The following is a 19222-nucleotide window of genomic DNA, read 5'->3' as shown; positions in this document are numbered from 1 at the left end:
TTTTGTAGCTCATTTATAGCATTTTTTAGCTCCTCCTAACTGTTTCTTAGTCCCTTGATCTCTGTAGTAATAGATTCTCTGCTGTCGTCTATACTTTTTTCAAGCCCAGCGATTAATTTCATGACTATTATTTTAAATTCATTTTCTGCTATATTGCTTAAATCGTTTTTGATCAGATCGTTAGCTGTCGCTACTTCCTGGAGTTTCTTTTGAGGAGAATTCCTCCGTTTCGTCATTTTGGATAGTCCCTGGAGTGGCGTGGAACTGCAGGACTCTTCCTCTGTGCTGACTGGAGTAACTTGCGTTGGTGGGCGGGGCCGCAGTCAGACCTGTTGTCTGCCCCCAGCCCACCGCTGGGGCCACAGTCCCGACTGGTGTGTACCTTATCTTCCCCTCTCCCAGGGGCAGGACTCACTGTGGAGTGGTGTGGCCTCTGTCTGGGCTACTTGCACACCGCCAGGCTTGTGGTGCTGTTTCAATGGGATCTGACGTATTAGCCAAGGTGGATCCGCAAGGTGCACAGGGGCGGGAGGGGTAGGCTTAGGTGGTCTGCTTTGGGAGGGGCCCTGCAGCACCGGGAGGGAGGCAGACCCTTCAGAGGGATGGATCCGCAGAAGCACAGCGTTGTGTGTTTGCGCGGTGCAAGCAAGTTCCGTGTCGGGAGCTGGTTCCTTTTGGGATTTTGGCTGGGGGATGGGCAAGGGAGAAGGCCCTTCCCAGCGCCTTTGTTCCCCGCCAAGCTGAGCTCTGTCCTCCGGGGCTCAACAACTCTCCCTCCCGCTCTCCGAGCAGAGCTGTTGACTTATAACATTCCAGATGTTAAGTCCCACTGGCTGTCAGAACACACTCCATCCGGCCCCTCTGCTTTTGCAAGTCAGACTTGGGGGCTCTGCCTTGCCCGGCTGGCTGCCCCTCCACCACCCCGGCTCCCTCCTGCCAGTCCATGTTGTGCGCACCGCCTCTCCGCCCTTCCTACCCTCTTCCGCGGGCCTCTCGTCTACGCTTGGCTCCGGAGAGTCCGTTCTGCCTCTCTTCTGGTGGTTATCTGGGTAAATTAGGCAGATGTGGGTGGAACCTAAGCAATCAGCAGGACGTGGTGAGCCCAGCGTCCTCCTATGCCACCATCTTCTCTGGGGTTATCTGTTGTGTTGTACTTTGACCTGGTGCCAGATAATTGTTGGGTTAGTTTCATTTTGGAATGAAGTTCCACTATAATATGGGTATTAACTCCATATTCATTCAGTCAGTTATAGACACATTAATCTTTTATCACACTTTCTGTAGTTAGAGCTAAATGAGAGCTTTACTTTCACAACTAAATTATGACCCAGTGAAAGAATCCATTCTAATGCTGTTTCTTTAACATCTCAGTTAGAGACTTCTGGACGGAGAATGCTTTTTTATGTTTGATGTTAGATTTCAGTTTCAAAAGAAAATTAAGCAGTTAAGTGGATATTGGGTGACAGCTTACAAATTTGGTAGTAGGTTGTGGGAATAGTCTATACTCCATCAAAAATTTTCATGGATATTAACTTAACAATTTTTGAACACTTATTCTTCTCCTTTTGCTACATTTTCTAAAGATTTTTCTTAGCTTATAATTTTCTTAATTTGAAGGAATGTGTGGGAGTTTAAGGTGATCATAATGTCAAGGAATAATAGGTTGAAAAAAATTCTTCAACATGAAGAAAAAATAATATTGCATGAAAATATTTTAAAATCTTGTGCCTAAAGGATCTTCCAAATCATTAGCACTAATGTTCAGAGTTTGTACTTCTTGCCCTTATAAGGACAGTATGTTACCCCAGTATCTTCGGATTAGTTTACTGTGAACATATTTTATTTTATATGAATAAATAATTTGAAATGAAATTCATAATGTTGAAAGAAACTTGGGAGCTGTGTTTTAATATTCTGTAGTGAAACAAGTCATTTTCAATGCAAATGTACCTACCTAACACATCTTTTTGGAGGTTTATTTTATTTGATGTTTATGTAGCCATTTCAGCCTTCTCAGGCTTCTTGTTTGCATGATCTGCCTTTTTCTATCTACTCACCTCCATCCTATTTATATTTTCATATTTAAATTATGCCACTTAGAGGCATATGTTTTTACACTTTTATAATCCATTCTGTTGGTCTCTTTTATTCATAATGTTTAGTCCATGTACATTTAATATAACTGTTGATAACATAGGATTTTGTTCTACTATTTTACTATTCTTGTTTGTCCCATCTCTCTCTCTCTCTCTCTCTCTCTCTCTCTCTCTCTCTCTCTTTTTTCCCCTCTACTACTTCTGTTTAGGATAATTGAGTATTTTGGGAATTCCTTTTTAATTTCCCAATTTGCATATTTTTATGGTTGCTCTGGGAATTACCATAAATAACCTTAATTTCTCAGGTTACTTCAAGTTAAAATTGTACATCTTTCTTATAATGTATAGAAATGTAATAATGTTGTCACAGTTACCCTTCCCCATCTTTTGTGCTATCATTTTCATATACAGTAAAACCTTGGATTACAAGTAACTTGTTCTGAGAGTGTTGTGCAAGATGAGCAAACATAATAAATTTTAACTTGATAAACAACAGTGTCTTGCATTTCGAGTCGTATATGATGCTGAACATCACATGATCACAACTGGGCCAATGGTTCTTGAAATATGCTTTGATATATGAGTGCTTTGGATTACATGTTTCCAAAACAAATTATGCTTGCAAACCAAGGTTTTACTGTATGGTACAAATACATACATTATAGTTCCCATAACATAGTGTTATATAAATGCTACTTTGATTAGTAATAGTTAAGAAAGCAAGAGGAAAAACTAGTCTTTGGTTTTTATCTACATGTTTACTATTTCTAATGCTTTTCATTCCTCAGATCCAAGTTTCTATCTGGCATCACTTCCTGATGGCCTGAAGGGCTGAAGAAGGCCTGAAGGCCTGAAGAAATTCTTAGCATTTCTTGTAGTGTGTGTCTGCTGACAATTTTGCCTTTATTATTAAAGGATATTTTTGTTGGATACGGAATTCTGGGTGGACAGTTGTAGACTCTGGATTCTGTGAGGTTCCATCTTCACAATATTGTTTTATTTCAGCAATTAACTTTGGTGAACTTATTTTTGCAAACTCCCTTTCCTGTGGTGAGCAGCAACTGAAATCTCAATTCTGTTGTTTGTTTGTTTTTTATTTGTTTTTTTCCTTAGCTGGACTTTTGGGAGTCTGTCTGCATGTGCATCATTTAGGGGTCACCCAGAGACTTGAGCAGAGTTTATATACAGGATTTAGGGACTTCTCTTTTGAGGCTCTTTCTTTTTGGGGAACTAAATACAGAGTCAAGAAGTAGATCCACATATACATGGTCAGTTGATTTGCAATAAAGGTGCAAAGGCAATTTAGTGGAGAAAAGATAACCTTTTCAACAAATGGTATTTGAACAGTCATGTATCTTTATGCCAAGAACAAAAAACTTTGATTCATATCTCATAGCATATACAAAAATTAATTCAGAATGAATTGTAGACTTTAAAACAGAAAACTATGAAATGTCTATAAGAAAATATAGGAGATAATCTTTGTAACCTTGGATTAATCATAGGTTTCTTGGCAACAACACTAAAACACTAAAACATGATTCAAAAAAGAAAAAAATGATAGGTCAGACTTAATCAAATTAAAAAAAAATTGCTTTTTACAAAGCACTGTTAAGAAAATAAAACAGTAAGCTGTAGACTGGGAGAAAATATTTGCAAATCACATATCCAATAAAAGACTTTTGTCCAGAATATATAAAGAGCTCTCAAAACAATAATAAGAAAATAAGCCACCTCATTTTAAAAATGAACAAAAGATGGGGCACCTGGGTGGCTCATTCAGTTAAGTGTCCAACTCTTGATTTTAGGTCAGGTCATGGTCTTATGATTTGTGAGTTCAAGTCCCCCATTGGGCTCCATGTTGACAGTACAGAGCCTGCTTGTGATTCTCTCTGTCCCTTCCCTGTGTGTGCTCGCTCTCTCTCTCTCTCTCTCTCTCTCTCTCTCTCTCTCTTTCTCAAAATATATAAATAAGTTTTTTTTTTAATGAACAAAATATTTAATCAGATAGTTAACCAAAGAAGATATGCAGATGGCAAATAAACACATTAAAAGATGCTCAACATTACTAGGGAAATATAAATGAAAACCACACTGATAAAGAGGGTTCAAGATGGTAGCATAGGAAGATTCTAAACTTCCCTCTTCGCACAGACACAACAGATTTACAGCTACATGTGGAGTAATTTTCCTCTGAAAAGGACCTGAGAATAAGATAGACAGTGGCCTCCACAACAAAAGGTAAAAGAGACGCATCAACAAGGGTAGGAGAGACAGTCAGACAGGGTGACCTCACAGCAGGAGGGATTTCCTCAAATATGGAATACTCCCTCAAAGAATTGAAGGATTGTGCCTCACACTGGATATGCCAACACTGGGAACTAGTACCAGAAAGATGAGCCCCCAAAATGTCTGTGTTTGAAAATCAATGGGAATTAAGACCAGGAGAATCATAGAATTTTAGGGAATGGAGATCCCTTTCTTAAAGGGCTTGTATACAAACCCATTCACTCTGAGATCCAGCACAAAAGCAACAGGTTAAAAAGCATCTAGACCTTAAATGAGGGACACCCCTTTACTAATTTAAAAGCAGCTGTTGGAGAGGCAGGAATTTGCAGGAACTTTATCTGGGGACAGAAGTACTGGTAGATGCCATTTTTGTAATCTCATCCTAACTTGGTGGTGACTGAGCTGACTGGTGCTATTTTTGGTGCCCTCTCTCTAGCTTCCTAGCACCAGAGGGTATGCTCTTCGCCACCCCATGTTGTAACTGGCCTGGGCAAGTGCCCCATGCCCCACCCACCCTGCTCAGCATCTTAGCAGCAACAGGATTGGGTGAGCTCCCTGAGCCCCCACCCACCTCACACAATGACCAAAGCCACAACCAGGAAGAACAAGCAACTCAAACCCCTCTTTCCCTGTGCAGTGCTAGAACCACAATTGGGACAACCAGGGCAACCAGGCCGGGTGAGTGCCCTGAGCCCCACCCTTCACACACAGCAGCCACATCCCTAAAACAATGGCAGGCACTCACAACCCATGCAAGAGACACACACAGAGTGCCTGATTCTGGTAGCCAGGGGAGATTGTGCATCTGGGCCACACAGGAAAGCTCCTGCACAAGACCAATCTTTGAGTACTCAGGAAGGTAACTGTTTTGCTTAATGCATATAGACAGAGAGACAGGCAAAATAAGGAAACAGAGTGATATGTTCCAAACCAAAGAACAAGGCAAATCCCCAGAAAGAGACCTTAATAGAACAGAGATAGAGATAAGTAACCTGCCTGAGAAAGAGTTCAAAGTAATGGTCATAGAGATGCTCACTGATCTCATAAGAGGGTATGAACACAGAGAAAACGTCAACAAATAAATAGAAAATACGAGAAACTACCAAACAGAAGTTATAGTAGAACTGAAAAAATATACCAGAGTTGTTCAACACCAGAGTAGATGAAATAGAAGTACGACTGTGTGAACTGGAAGACAAAGCGTTGGAAAACATCCAGACAGAGCAGCAAAATTAAGAAAAGAATTTTAAAAAGTGAGGATACCTTAATGGATCTCTGAGACAACCTCATGCCTACTAACACTCACACTATAAGGGTTCTAGAAGGAGAAGAAAGAGAAAAGACTAAACAAATTATTTGAAGAAATAATGGGTGAAAACGTCCTTAATCTGGGGATGGAAACAAATAGTTAGGTCCAGGAATTCCACAGAGTTCCAGATAAGATGAAACCAAAAAGAAAAATAACTGGCGCACATTATAATTAACGTGGTGAAAGTTAAGGATAGAGAGAATCTTAAAGACAGCAAGAGAAAAAGCAACATCTTACATCCAAGGGAAACCCCATAAGGCTATCAGCAGATTTTTCACCAGAAACTTTACAGGCCCTAAGCGAGTGACATGAGACGTTCAAAGTACTGAAAAGAAAAAACTGCCAACCAAGAAGGAGCGATTGGGAGTATTGCAGAAAAGGGAAACCTAAAGGAATTCATCACCACTAAACCAAGCTTGTAGGAAATGTTAAAGGGACTTCTCTAAATTCTGAAGCAAAGTCACTAATTAATAATAAGAAAATGTATAAAAGTAAAAATCCTACCAGAAAAGGTAAATAAATAATAAAGGTAGTAGATCAGCCACTTAGAAAAGCAAGTATGAAAGGTAAAAGACAACAGTAGTTTAATTAAAATTACAATAATTAGTTAAGGAATATGTAAAATAAAAATGTAAAATGTGATATCAAATATATAAAACATGGAGTGGGAACTAAAATTACAAAGCTTTGGAATGCAATTAAGTTATTATCAACTTAAGAGAGACCGTGTATACATAAGATGTGTGTAAATCTTGTAACCACAAAGAAGAAACATAAATACACAAAAGGATAAAGGAATAAAACCACATAAAGAAAATAAAGCACAGGGAGGAGGGAGAGAAGAAAAAAAGAACAGAGAGGAACTTCAGAAACAACCAGAAAACAATGAACCAAATGACAGTAAGAACATACTTAGTAATAATTGCTTTAAATGTAAGTGGTCTAAATGCACCAGTCAAAAGACATAGGGTGGCTGAATGGATAAGAAAGAACAGGAATTTTCTATATATTGCCAATAGGAGACCCACTTCAAATGTAAAGACATACACAGACTGAAAGGGTTAGAAAAAGATACACACCATGCAAATGGAAATGAAATGGAGTAGGTATAGTTATATCAGACAAAATAGACTTTAAAACAAAGACTGTAAGAAAAGACAAAGAAGGGTATCACATAGTGATAAAGAAGTAAATCCAACAAGAGGATATTACATTTGTAAAAATGTATGGACCCAATATAGGAGGACCTAAATATATAAATCAAATATTAACAGAAATAAAAGAAGAAATAGCAATACAGTAATAGTAGAGAACTTTATTTTTTTCTTTTTCATTTTTTATTTTATTTGTAGTTCAAATGCAGGGTTGTATTAGTTCAGGTGACGCAGCAGTTCCATACATCACTCAGTGCTCATCACAAATGCATTCTGTAATCAGTAGTAGGGGTCTTTAATACCTCTTTTATCAGTGGATAGATCATCCAGACAGAAAAGCATTAAGGAAAAAGTGGCCCTAAGTGACGCATTAGACCAGATGGGCTTAATAGATACATGCAAAACATTCCTTCCAAAACCTAAATACACATTCTTTTGAAGTGCACATGGAACACTCTCCAGGATAGATCACATGTTAAGCTACAAGTCTCAGTAAAGTTAAGAAGATTGAAATCCTATCAAGTATCTTTTCCAACCACAGTGGCATGAAACTAGAAGTCAGTTATGTGAAGAAAACTGGAAAAAAACCACAAACACATGGAGACTAAACAACATGCTGTTAAATAACCAATAGGTCAATGAGGAAATCAAAAAAATACCTGTAGACAAATGAAAATGGGAACACAGTATTCCAAACTCTTTGGGGTGCAGCAAAAACAGTTCTAAGAGGGACTTGTATAGTGATACAAGCCTACCTCAAGAAACAAGAAAGGGGCGCCTGGGTGGCTCAGTCGGTTGAGCGTCCGACTTCAGCTCAGGTCACGATCTTGCGGTCCGTGAGTTCGAGCCCCGCGTTGGGCTCTGGGCTGATGGCCCGGAGCCTGGAGCCTGCTTCCGATTCTGTGTCTCCCTCTCTCTCTGACCCTCCCCCGTTCATGCTCTGTCTCTCTCTGTCTCAAAAATAAATAAATGTTAAAAAAAAAATTTTTTTTAAAAGAAACAAGAAAAATATCAAATAAACAATCTAACTTTACATTTAAAGGAACTAGAAAAAGAAGCCCAAAGTTAATAGAAGGAAGGAGATAATACCGATCAGAGTGAGAGTGGGGGAATGAACTACATCCACATGCGCGAGAAAAGTTTAATGAAACTAAGAGCTAGTTCTTTGAAAAGATAAACAAAATCAACAAACCTTTAGCCAGACTCCTCAAGAAAAAATAGATGGCCCAAATAAATAAAATCAGAAATGAAAAAGAAGAAATTGCAACCTATACCACAGAAATACTAGGGATCATAAGTAAATACTGTGTACAGTTATATGCTGACAGATTAGTCTAGAAGAAATGGATAAATTCCTGGAAACATGGAGTCTTCTAAGATTGAATCATGAAGATAAAGAAAATCTGAATAGACCAATTATTAAGATGAAATTTGAATCAGTAATCAAAACACTACAAACAAATAAAAGTCCAAGTGCAGATGGCTTCACAGGTGAATTCTACCAAACATTTAAACTATCCCAGAAATTATAATGAAAAATTGAAGATGAAGAAATACTTCCAAATTTATTTTACAAGGCCAGCATTACTCTGATACCAAAACCAGACAAAGACACCATTATAAAAAAGAAAATTACAGGCCAACACCCCTAATAAACACAGATGCCAAAATTATCAGCAAAATATTAGCAAACTGAACTCATCAAAAACATCGAAAGAGATCATACACTGGAATCAAATGGAATTCATTCCAGGGATATAAAGATGGCTTAACATCTGCAAATCGATCAACATGATACAACACATTAATAAAATGAAGAATAAAAATTATATAATCTCAGGGCGCCTGGATGGCTCAGTCAGTTAAACGTCCACCTCTTGATTTCGGCTCAGGTCATGATCTCATGATTCGTGGGAGTGAGCCTCACATTGCGCTCTGCACTCACAACACAGACCTTGCTTGGGTTTCTCTTTCTGCTCTTCCCCTGCTTGTGCTAGCACTCTCTCTCTCTCTCAGAATAAATAAAATAAACATTAAAAATATATATTATCATCTCAATAGGTACAGCAAAAATATTTGACAAAATTCAATATCCATTTATGATAAAAACTCTCTAGTGGGTTGGGAGGGCCTGTACTCAATAAAGGTCATTTATGACAGACAAACAGCTAACATACTCAGTGGATGAAAAGATGCAAAGTTTTTTCTCTAAGATCAGAAACGAGACAAGGATTCCCACTCTTGGCAGTTTTATCCAATGTAGTATTCAAAATCCTAGCCACAGCCATCAGACAAGAAAAAGAAATAAAAACATCCAAATTGGAAAAGAAGAAGTAAAGCTGTTACTATTTGCAGGCAACATGATACCATATACAGAAAACCTTAGAGTCCACCAAAAACCTATTAGAGCTAATAAATGAATTCATTAAAGTTACAGGATACAAAATTAATACACAGAAATTTGTTGCATTTCTGCATACTAATAATGAATTGTTGGAAAGAGAAATTAAGACAATCTCAATTACACTTGCATCAAAAACAATAAAATACCTAGAAATAAATTTAACCAAGGAAGTGAAAGACCTATACTCTGAAAACTATAAAACACTGATGAAAGAAATTGAAGATAACATAAATAAATGAAAAGATATGCTGTGCTTTTGGGTTGGTAGAGTTAATGTTTTTTCACAGAAGTGGAACAAATCCTAAAATTTGCACAGAACCACAAAAGACCCAAAATAGCCAAAGCAGGCTTGGGAAAGAAGAACAAAGTTTGAGGTATCATGTTCTGAAATTTGAAACTGTACTGAAAAGCTATAGTAATCAAAACAATATGGTACTTGCGCGAAGACAGACACATAGATCAGTGGAACAGAATGGAGAGCCCAGAAATAAACCCACACCTATGAGGTCAAGTAACTTATGACAAATGAGGCAAGAACATACAATGGGGAGACGACCATCTTTTCAATAAGTGGTGTTAGGAAAATTGGACAGCTACATGCAAAAGAATGAAATTGTGGACTGCTTTCTTACACCATGCACAAAAATAAACTCGAAATGGATTAAGACCTGAAACCTTAAAACTCCTAGACAAAGCAAAGGCAGTAAGACATCATTCTTAGCAATGTTTTTTGGGATACGTCTCCTCAAGCACGGGTATCAAAACCAGAAATAAACAACTGGAACCACATCAGCTAAAAAGCTTTTGCAGGGTGAAGGAAACCATTAACAAAATGAAAATGCAGCCTACTGAATGCAAGAAGATGATTGCAAACCATATATCTGATAAGGAGTTGATATCCAAAATACATCAACAACCATATGTCACAAATCATAACAACAACAGCAAAACAACCCAATTAAAAAACCGACAGAGGACTTGAATAGATATTTTTCCAAAGACAGCATACAGATGGCCGACAAGCACATGAAAACATGCTGAACATCACTAATCATCACAGATATGTAAATCAAAAGCAGTGAGGTGCTACCTCATACCAATCAGAATGGCTATTATCAAAAAGACAAGAAATAACACGTGTTGCTGAGGATGTGAGGAAAAGGAAACCCTTGTGCGCTCTTGGTAGGAATGTAAATTAGTGCAGCCACTATGGAAACAATTTGGAGGTTCCTCAAAAAATTATAAATAGAATTACTATGTGATCTAGGAATTCCACTTCTGGGTATTTGAAGAAAACGAAAAGAACAGTTCAAAAAGCTGTACTACCTTTATGCTTATTTACAATAGCCAGGACATAGATGTAACCCAAGTGTCCATCAATAGATAATAAATGGACAGAGAAGCTGTGGCGGGTGTGTGTGTGTGTGTGTGTGTGTGTGTGTGTGTGTGTGTGTACACAGTGGAATATTACACTAATATTACTCAGCTACAAAAAGAATGAAATCTTGCCATTTGTGACAACATGGTTGGACTTCAAGGATATCATGCTAAGTGAAATAAGTCAGAGAAAAGCAAACACTGTATGATTTGACTTATATGGGAAATCTAAAAAAACCAAAATGAACAAACAAAACAGAAACAGGCTCATAGATAAAAAGAACAAACTGGTGGTTGGGAGAGGGAACCGACAAAATAGGTGAAGGGAATTAAGAGGTAAAGAATTATAAAATAAGTCTCATGTTGTATACAGCACAGGAGATATAGTCAGTAATATCGTAATGATTTTGTATGGTGACAGATGGTATCTAGACCTATTATGGTGATCGTTTTGCGATATGTAAAAATATCAGGGCACCTGTGTGGCTCAGTCTGACTCTTGACTTTGGCTCAGGTCGTGATCTCACGGTTGGCGGGTTTGAGCCCTGTGTTGGGCCCTGTTTATTAAAAAAGGACCGGAGCACTTGGATGCCTCAGTCGGTTAAGCATCTCACTCTGATTTCAGCTCAGGTCATGATCTCATGGTTTGTGAGATTGATCCCTGCATTGGGCTCTGTGCTGACAGTGGGGAAGCTGCTCCGGATCCTCTCTCCGCCTCTATCTCTGCGCCTCCCGCACTCACTCTTCCTCTCTCTCTCTTCTCTCAGAATAAATAAACATAAAAAAATAAAATTAAAATATCAAATCACTCTTATTCACCTGAAACTAATATAATATAATAACTCAAGTATAATTTAATAAAATAACTAAGTGAGACCACACTAAGTTACCATTTCACACCCACTAAAATAATTAAAATGAAAAAGATTGACCAGAAGTGTTGGTGAGGTTGTAGAACAACTGGAATTCTCATTCACTGCTAATAAGAATGGTGGAACCACTTTGGAAAATCCTTTGTTCGTTTCTTTAAAATTTAAACACGCCTTTGTTGCCTTATGGTCCACTTACTCCTAGGTATTTACCCAAGAGAAGTGAAAACTTATATTCCTATATATACTTGGACAAGAATGTTCATAGCATTTTTATTTCTGACAGAAACTGGAAACAACTCAGATGTCCATCAGTAGGCGAAGGCATCAACGAACTGTGGTCCAGAATGTTGCTAAGCAGATAGCAGTCTTATGAAATGTTTCTCCCCTGCCCAATGTGGACGGCCATCCTTTTAGCTTTTGGCTTTCTGTAACCGTTTTCTTGCTGCCCACTGTTCAGCTCCTAAGCCTGTGTCACGTATTTATGGTTTAGTTATGTCTTTGGTATTTCTCTTGCTGATTTCTGTTTCAATCAGAATGGACCAGTTATGCTGTGATAATAAATAGTCCTAAATCCCAGTGGCTTGAAGTAAAGGTTGGTTTCTTTGTTGTGAACTGCATGTCCCTTTTGGTGCAGCTAAGAGTTCTATTCCCTGTCGAGGGAGGAGCCCTCCTCCGAGACATTGCTGGTTGCTGTGAATGTTGACTTAATGTAAAGTTTTGATTCGTAGGAGTTAAGACAGATTTTCAAGCTAGACTGCTTTTTTGTCCCATCATCATTAGTTGACTTTTATCTTATTGTAGGGTGCATTAAAATCTTTAATGACATCAGTAACTGTAACTTTTAATCCACAGCACAAAAAATTAAAATACTTTTCAACTTGTATTTACCTGGTAAATGCTGTTTTTAGTCTTTTATTCCTGTGCGTTGGGACAAAGAACCAAGATCCAGAGAGAGTAAACGAATTGGCACTTGCTACACAGCAGTGAAGCTGAACTAGAACCCAGGGTTTCCATTTTAATATTTTTGTGTAAATTGGAGCAAAATAAATGTACTATCTACTTACACGTTTTTAATTTGACAGTCTCTTCAGCAGGCCGCATCTAAGAGAGGTCTCGTACACCTTTTGCCGGTGGCTGGAGCACGATGGATCCCCCAGGGGCACTGGACGCGGAGGATGAAGTGGGGCCGTTAGCCCATCTTGCCCCAAGTCCTCAAAGCGAAGCTGTTGCCCATGAATTCCAGGAGCTGTCCCTGCAGCCCAGCCAGCACCTGCCCCCGCTGAACGAGAGGAAGAACGGTGAGCTCTTCAGCATGTGTGGTGGGAGCTGGATTTAAAGACTCACCCCTTCATGAGTCCAATTGATTCCTGTTTGGTAGTAATTTTTCTTTTTCTTTCTTTTTTTTTTTTTTTTTTTTTTTTTTGTCAGTTACCCTGGGCAGGCTGTCATGGCGGGGAGAGCCTTGTGGGTTATTGGCTGGTTTTGAGTAACAGTAACAGGCAGAATTTCACTTTCCATCCAGTTCTTTCATTTATTTCCCCAATAAGTGTCTGGTAGCAGTATTCTCCTTGGAAACAAGCTTTAGATGCAACCATTTTAGTACCAGCAGATTTCACGCTAGAAGATACTGGAAGGTAGCTTCCTGCACTGATCCTGGGGAAGGTTGACTGTGGATTTGACTAGATTCTCCTCCCATTTTTCCCGTCTCCAGTGTGTTGCACCTTAATTTCAAGATTGATAAAATTTAAGCTATCCTAATGATTACTAAGAAAAGAAGAATTTTTTGTTTGAGTGTTTTTCTATTAATCGTTACAGGATATGACCATGTTGTCATTCTCTGCCTATCGTTGTATACAAAATGAATATTTTCTATCCATTTGGTATCTGTTCAGGAAATTTTCATTGATCACAAAGGCTTCCCATCCTCTCTGGAAAACATCATACTGTCCATTTTTAATGTAAATGAGTAAGGATAGACGATAGACACTTATTTTTAATACTTAAAACATAAAAACTAACAAAATGTTAAAATTTATAAACACATCAAGCACTTATATTAAAAGGGCCACATTAAGAATTACAGCTGAATTTCTTAGGCTTTCCACCGTTCTGATGAGTTTTACATTTACAAATAATAGTTTTTAAAAATTGTAGATTTAAAAGCCTGAGGAGATAAAACCATTCCCTTGTAAAACACTTCCTTTTGTACCTGGTTACTGTTTTTCTGGGTTCTGAGTCCTAACCAGGCCTTTTCATTATTGGCCTCACCTTCTTCAGGAAAGTGGAGAAAAGATGTAGGTTATGATTCTTAGTTCTTTAGTACATGTGTTTGGAGTGTATTTGTTCTCCATTCAAATAAGGCTTCTGGTACTTGTTCTTGGGCATAACCCTTGTCCGCTGTGAGTGGTGAAAAGCAGCATTCTGGCTCAGGTGCTGTCAGGCCCTTCAGGAGGCTGTCGTTGAGCAGTGGCTTTAGAATCTTCCATTTTTCTTAGACAGTGGCTTGGAGAGTATGACCACATTTACTGAAGCATGACCAAATGCGATCAGGTTCACACTGCACATTTGGGCCTGGATAGTGTTCAGATTCTTATCCTCAAAAAATGAGTTGCACTGGTATGAAATTGCAATAACACACAATTAGTCAGGAAAATGGTAGGGAAATGTATCGGGCAAATCTGTATTTCGTGATCGGCTTGACACAGCGCACCATGTTCTCTTGCAAGAATGTTGCCTTGAATATGTATGCCTGAATGTAAGCTAAGCCCAAATATTAAGTAGCCTCCCCTTAGAAACTTTTGGGAAGTGGAGTAAATGGTAAGAATTTTAATTTTTTAATTTAGCTACGTGTCCATAATTAAAATCACATTTTTATGATGCAGTGCGATAATATAGAAGGATTCCTTCATTCACACTAATATTTCATAGAACCATCTGGCTCAGACTCTATCCATGAATCTTTGGGGGAAATGCTTTTTTTTTTTTCCTCATCATCAACAGAACCCCTTGGCATCATGCACCTAGTGCTAAAATCCACGGTGCGTCTTCACTACTGTCTCTTTCGTCTGAGTTACAGCAGCTTTTGAGTATATGTATGACCTGATACCACAGATTTTCTGTCTAAACCACAAGTACCATTGACAAAATGGTGTGTGTGTGTGTGGTGTATTGTCATATACTCATAATCTCTATAGCATAATCACTCTTGTGATTTGTGATTGGTTATAACATTTTATGGGGCTTCAGTTCCTGTTTTAGAATGTAATTATCTGTTTTCTGTGAGTACGTAACGTATTCACTGGCTTAAAATGTACAGGGTACCAATGGGTACACAGTGAAAAGAAAGTCACTTCCCAGTCTTTCCCCTGAGCTACATGATTCCTTTCCTGGAGTTCACTATTATCATTTGTATCCTTTCTGACAGAATTGTATTTGACTACTTTTTTAAAATGAGTTTTTGAAACTGTTCTTTGCAACAACACTTAGTACTTCCGATTTTAAGGTTATAACCTAGGAATAATAAATGTGTTGGCCTTCTCCGCCCCCTCCCCCCCGTTTATGATTCTACTAAGATATTTTTATAAACATCCTAAAACTAGCTTTAAATGAAGTTAATTTTTAAGCAAATGTTTTCCTCAAGTACTTTTTTTGTTCAATATTGAGTAAATGAAAGAATATCTTATGAAATGCTATGTAAAGACTCAAATAGCAGACAGTCTCTTCTTTTTTTTTTTAATATGAAATTTATTGTCAGATTGGTTTCCATACAAAACCCAGTGCTCATCCCAACAGGTGCCCTCCTCAGTGCCCATTACCCACTTTCCCCTCCCTCCCACCCCCCAATCTCTTCTTTTTTAATAAGTGACTTCAGGCAGTTAAAAAGCTTACCTTATATTCAGGCATATACTCTGATGTCAGGCTTATGATATATTAGCTTGATTTACATATATATTCCAAGGCATACATGGAATCCTTTGTATAGCTATCAGAAATCTACATTTTTGATAGTTATATGAGTCAAGTGGAATCACATCAAGCAATTATGGAATTAGAAGAAGCATAACTTTCTTACCCTACTGATTTTTTCATGTTTGTGCTTCATTTTTAAGTCTTCTTAGTGCCCTGTTTAGATTATATCATATACAAAATGTGAATCTTAGCCTCGAAATTAATTAATACAAAAAACTCTTCAGAGCATTATGAAATAGTCCGATTTAGGTATTTTCTTGTGATTGTGTTTCATTGTTAGCCCTAAGCATTTGAATTTCACTTGTTTGAATTATTTCCCTTTCTAGTTGGGGGCAAAATGAAGACACTTCAATTTGGATCAGTGTGTAGAAGGATCATGTCACCAAATAGTTTATAAATAAACTTAATGAGAGAGAAGTTGACATCTAAGTAATGACTCCAGGATCCTCCCTTAGTTTTGACTGATACTTATGTTGGCAATGTAGTGGCATAGCAGAACATTCCTACTACTGTAGCACATGTGAAAGATAAGCTGGGGCTGTTCTTTACCCCTGAACGTGTGGCCGGTGGCACCTCCAAAGTAAGGCCACCAATTAGGCCATTAATTCTTCCCAAGAAGTGAGTTTTTCCTAAAAGAAATGTGGATATACAGAACACATAAATGACAGACTTTTACTGAAACAGCGCACACACAGAGAACTTGAGCTTTGTTTTGATGTTTTACACAGTATTAACGTTCCTTCAGATGGTAAACACCGGCAGTAAAGGGGAAATCAGTCCGAGGGACAGTTAGTTGTTTTTTATTGTTCACGTGGGAAAAGTTCAGATGCTGTAAGTTGAATACAGCTTCGTAAAGGCAGGGAAAGGCGAAGTAGATGGAATCGACATGCCTCCAAGAGCTCCAGCCCTCTGCGTTGTGCCCCGGACTAGGGGAGATCACAGCAGGAAGGCTTTGGTTCCCGAGGTCATTTGCAAGACCGGGAAGTGTGCTGGTTGGTGAATGTAAGCTTTTGAGTCACTCCCAGCATTGACAATAAAGCAGATAAGTTGACATAGATTTCCCTTTTGCACAACAGTTTGGTATTTTAACACTTGGGACAGCTCTGAAAATGAGGCACAGTTCAGTCGTGTTCACATGGCCACAGGTAATGCCCCAGGCCGGCTGTCAGTAGTATGGAGTAGGTGGAAAAATAGTGTCTGCTACTTTCTCTTCCGTTTATTAGCAGACTTTTTGAAACTGTATTTACTTGGGAACAGCGTGTTTTAGGCCTCAGTGAAGAGGAGACTTTGTCATTCTTATTTTAAACTTTGACGCTTCTAGTTACCGCACTCGTTGGGTTTTTGATTTCATGGTCCCGTTTTGAGTTTTTTTCCCTAAGATTTTCTGTCCATTAAATTTATCACAATGGACAGTTTTAGACCATCTCTTGTTCTGCTCTTGAATGATTATACTAAAGAGAAAATAGTTCATTCAAAAGTTTGTTGCACACGAGGGAACACAAGGTAGTTCTTTGCATTAGATTCAATACAGGTATCAATACATTTGCACACAGATAACTGCCTTGCCGTGGAACTCGGCTAAAGAAAATTGCTTGCCTTGTACTATAGAAAATAAATGGTATTTGTTCAAAGCTGATCTTTTCTTCATGCAACATTTCCTCATTCCTCTTTAACTTGTTAGGTTTACTGTCACTCTAGGTGTTTGGAAATGCACAAAGGTGGTGAGCATTTCTCTGGACCAGAACCCTGTTCCTTAAGAGTATACATGAGATGGGGTGGCCATCTGGAAATTGGTGAGGAAAAGGGAGAATATTTCTATTTTTCTCTGGAGCAGACAGCCAGACATAAGATTCTCAGAGTGTCGTAAGTGGGAAGGAAATAAATAGATGCTAAATAACCAAAACATGTAACTCTAGGATTCTTGCTTTCCCTTTCTTTAACTGGAGGTAATCGAAACAAGTACGATTCTGTAAAATTCTCTTGTCCTTGGCTTTACTGTTAACATCTTTAGGACCTTAAATATTTAAAATTCTCAGTGATATTAATAAACAGTCTGATACATTTAGATAATTTCCTTTTCTGCTTTGGATGTTACTTAAGAGTATTTAGACTGAGAACAGAAATAGGTATAATTTCCTTAATTAATTTTCCTTAGTTTCTAATAGATTTCTGAGATTAGCCTTTACAGGTAAATACTTAACACAGTTATAAAGTTTAAAAGCCAATTCTGAGCCCCCTGGCCACCGTAAAAGAAATTCTTGATTAATTAAGGTGGTTTTCGTATGTTTTGTCTGTGACAATCTCTTGAACCTTTCACCATGAAAACAAAGTCATATAAGTAGCTTAAAGGTGAGGTACTCTCTTTCGCAACGCTCTTTACAAAGTCTCCTATTAAACAGCATGCTTTGTTTCACAGTGTAAATGAGCAGCTATAACCCTGTCCATCACCTTTTTTCCTACTCTGGGCTTCTTGTTACTGAGGACTTAGCTGGCTTTAGTGCATTGCCTAACACACCCAAGCAGTGTGCGGGTGGAGGGAGGGGGCTGGGCCTTAATCTCACACACGCCCATCTGCAGCTGGCAGGGTCAGAGCACTAGCAGAGGCCTACTGAGTCATTGCTGACCGGGTGGATGAAGCTTACAGTTTTAGAAGTGCATCAGCAAGATGGCAGGCCCCAGTTCAGCACGAGCGAAGCCCCATTTTGAGTTATTTATCCAGTCTTTATATTGTGTCCTCTTGCAAACATGCCCTTCGAGTGTTGACAGTTAATGTATTTATTAAAAGTAAGATTTAGAACTTAATAGTAATTATCAGTTCAATCTAGCATTATCTTAAAATTATTAAAATGTTTGCCTGAAATTTTTATAAGGATTTTCTAAAGTTACGAGAGTCCTAAAAGTGCATTATTTCACATATAGATTATTTGAGATAATTTTCATAAAACTAGAGTCTACCATATGACTTACATTAAGCCCTGGATCAGCAAATAAACTGACACAATTTATTAAGAAACAGGCTTTCCTGTCCGTCAGAGGGTAATTTTAATTACCTATACAATGTAAATGATTAGTTAATAAAGATTACTCAACTACAGTACCCTAGTTACTTAGACCTTTCAAGGTACTTGGAATTAAATAGTTGGTTTATAATCAGACCCTGTGCGAGGCCAAAAGACTTCATTAAAATTAAGTAGGGGCTCTTTGTGCCTGGGTGCTCCCCCTAAGCCAACTACAGTGTGACCTCTTTTAGCTAAAAAGGAAGAGAGAGGATAGATACTGGATACCTGCTGTCTACTGTGACTCTTTTGAAAGAGCTGTTAAGTATAGGGAATAGAGTGGGGAAAAGTGGTCGTGATTTTTTTTCAGCCTTTGTTATTTTATTTTAAGATATCAGTAATAAAGCACTTTTGAGACAGAAACCAGCAAGACAAATATGTTGGAATACCAGACATATTGGAATTTTCTCTTTGGGTTTTAGTTAATTATCACCCTGAGACTAATTAGCAAATACCATACCCAGTGTTTTTCTAATTCCTTAAAATTAACCCCTGCTGTTGGCTACCCTCACCTGCTGCCCTCACTGTTATTAACAGGAAGTGTAGTCTTTTGGGAGTCAGGACTCCAGTGTCCTCTGCTGACTCAGTCTGTGAGCATGGGTAAGTCTCAGAAGCGCTCTGTGTCCCAGTGTGCCCGTTGTAGTACCTGTGTGGTAGCTTTCAGCCCGTGTGTCCTTCTCTGGCTGCCCTTCCTCA

The 19222-nt window shown here is 38.3% G+C and overlaps 1 protein-coding gene across 8 annotated transcripts in view; it reads left to right on the top strand.

Moving 5' to 3' along the window:
• Window positions 1–19222, top strand: part of MRTFB (myocardin related transcription factor B) — a 197518-nt gene that overhangs the window by 61907 nt on the left and 116389 nt on the right. For 5 of the 8 annotated variants that reach the window (XM_060648555.3, XM_060648548.3, XM_060648554.3 and 2 more), the window contains exons 2-3: window positions 12584–12799; window positions 19064–19126. In XM_060648555.3, coding sequence (XP_060504538.2) covers window positions 12646–12799; window positions 19064–19126 — 217 coding nt within the window. In that variant the 5' untranslated portion in view covers window positions 12584–12645. The remainder of the gene's footprint in view (window positions 1–12583; window positions 12800–19063; window positions 19127–19222) is intronic. The other 3 variants (XM_060648556.3, XM_060648551.3, XM_060648550.3) reach the window with 1 other exon arrangement.

Source organism: Panthera onca, chromosome E3, assembly GCF_046562875.1.
Source record: "Panthera onca isolate mPanOnc1 chromosome E3, mPanOnc1 haplotype 2, whole genome shotgun sequence".
Lineage (NCBI taxonomy): Eukaryota > Metazoa > Chordata > Mammalia > Carnivora > Felidae > Panthera > Panthera onca.
This window is presented reverse-complemented; position numbering and strand designations above follow the sequence as displayed.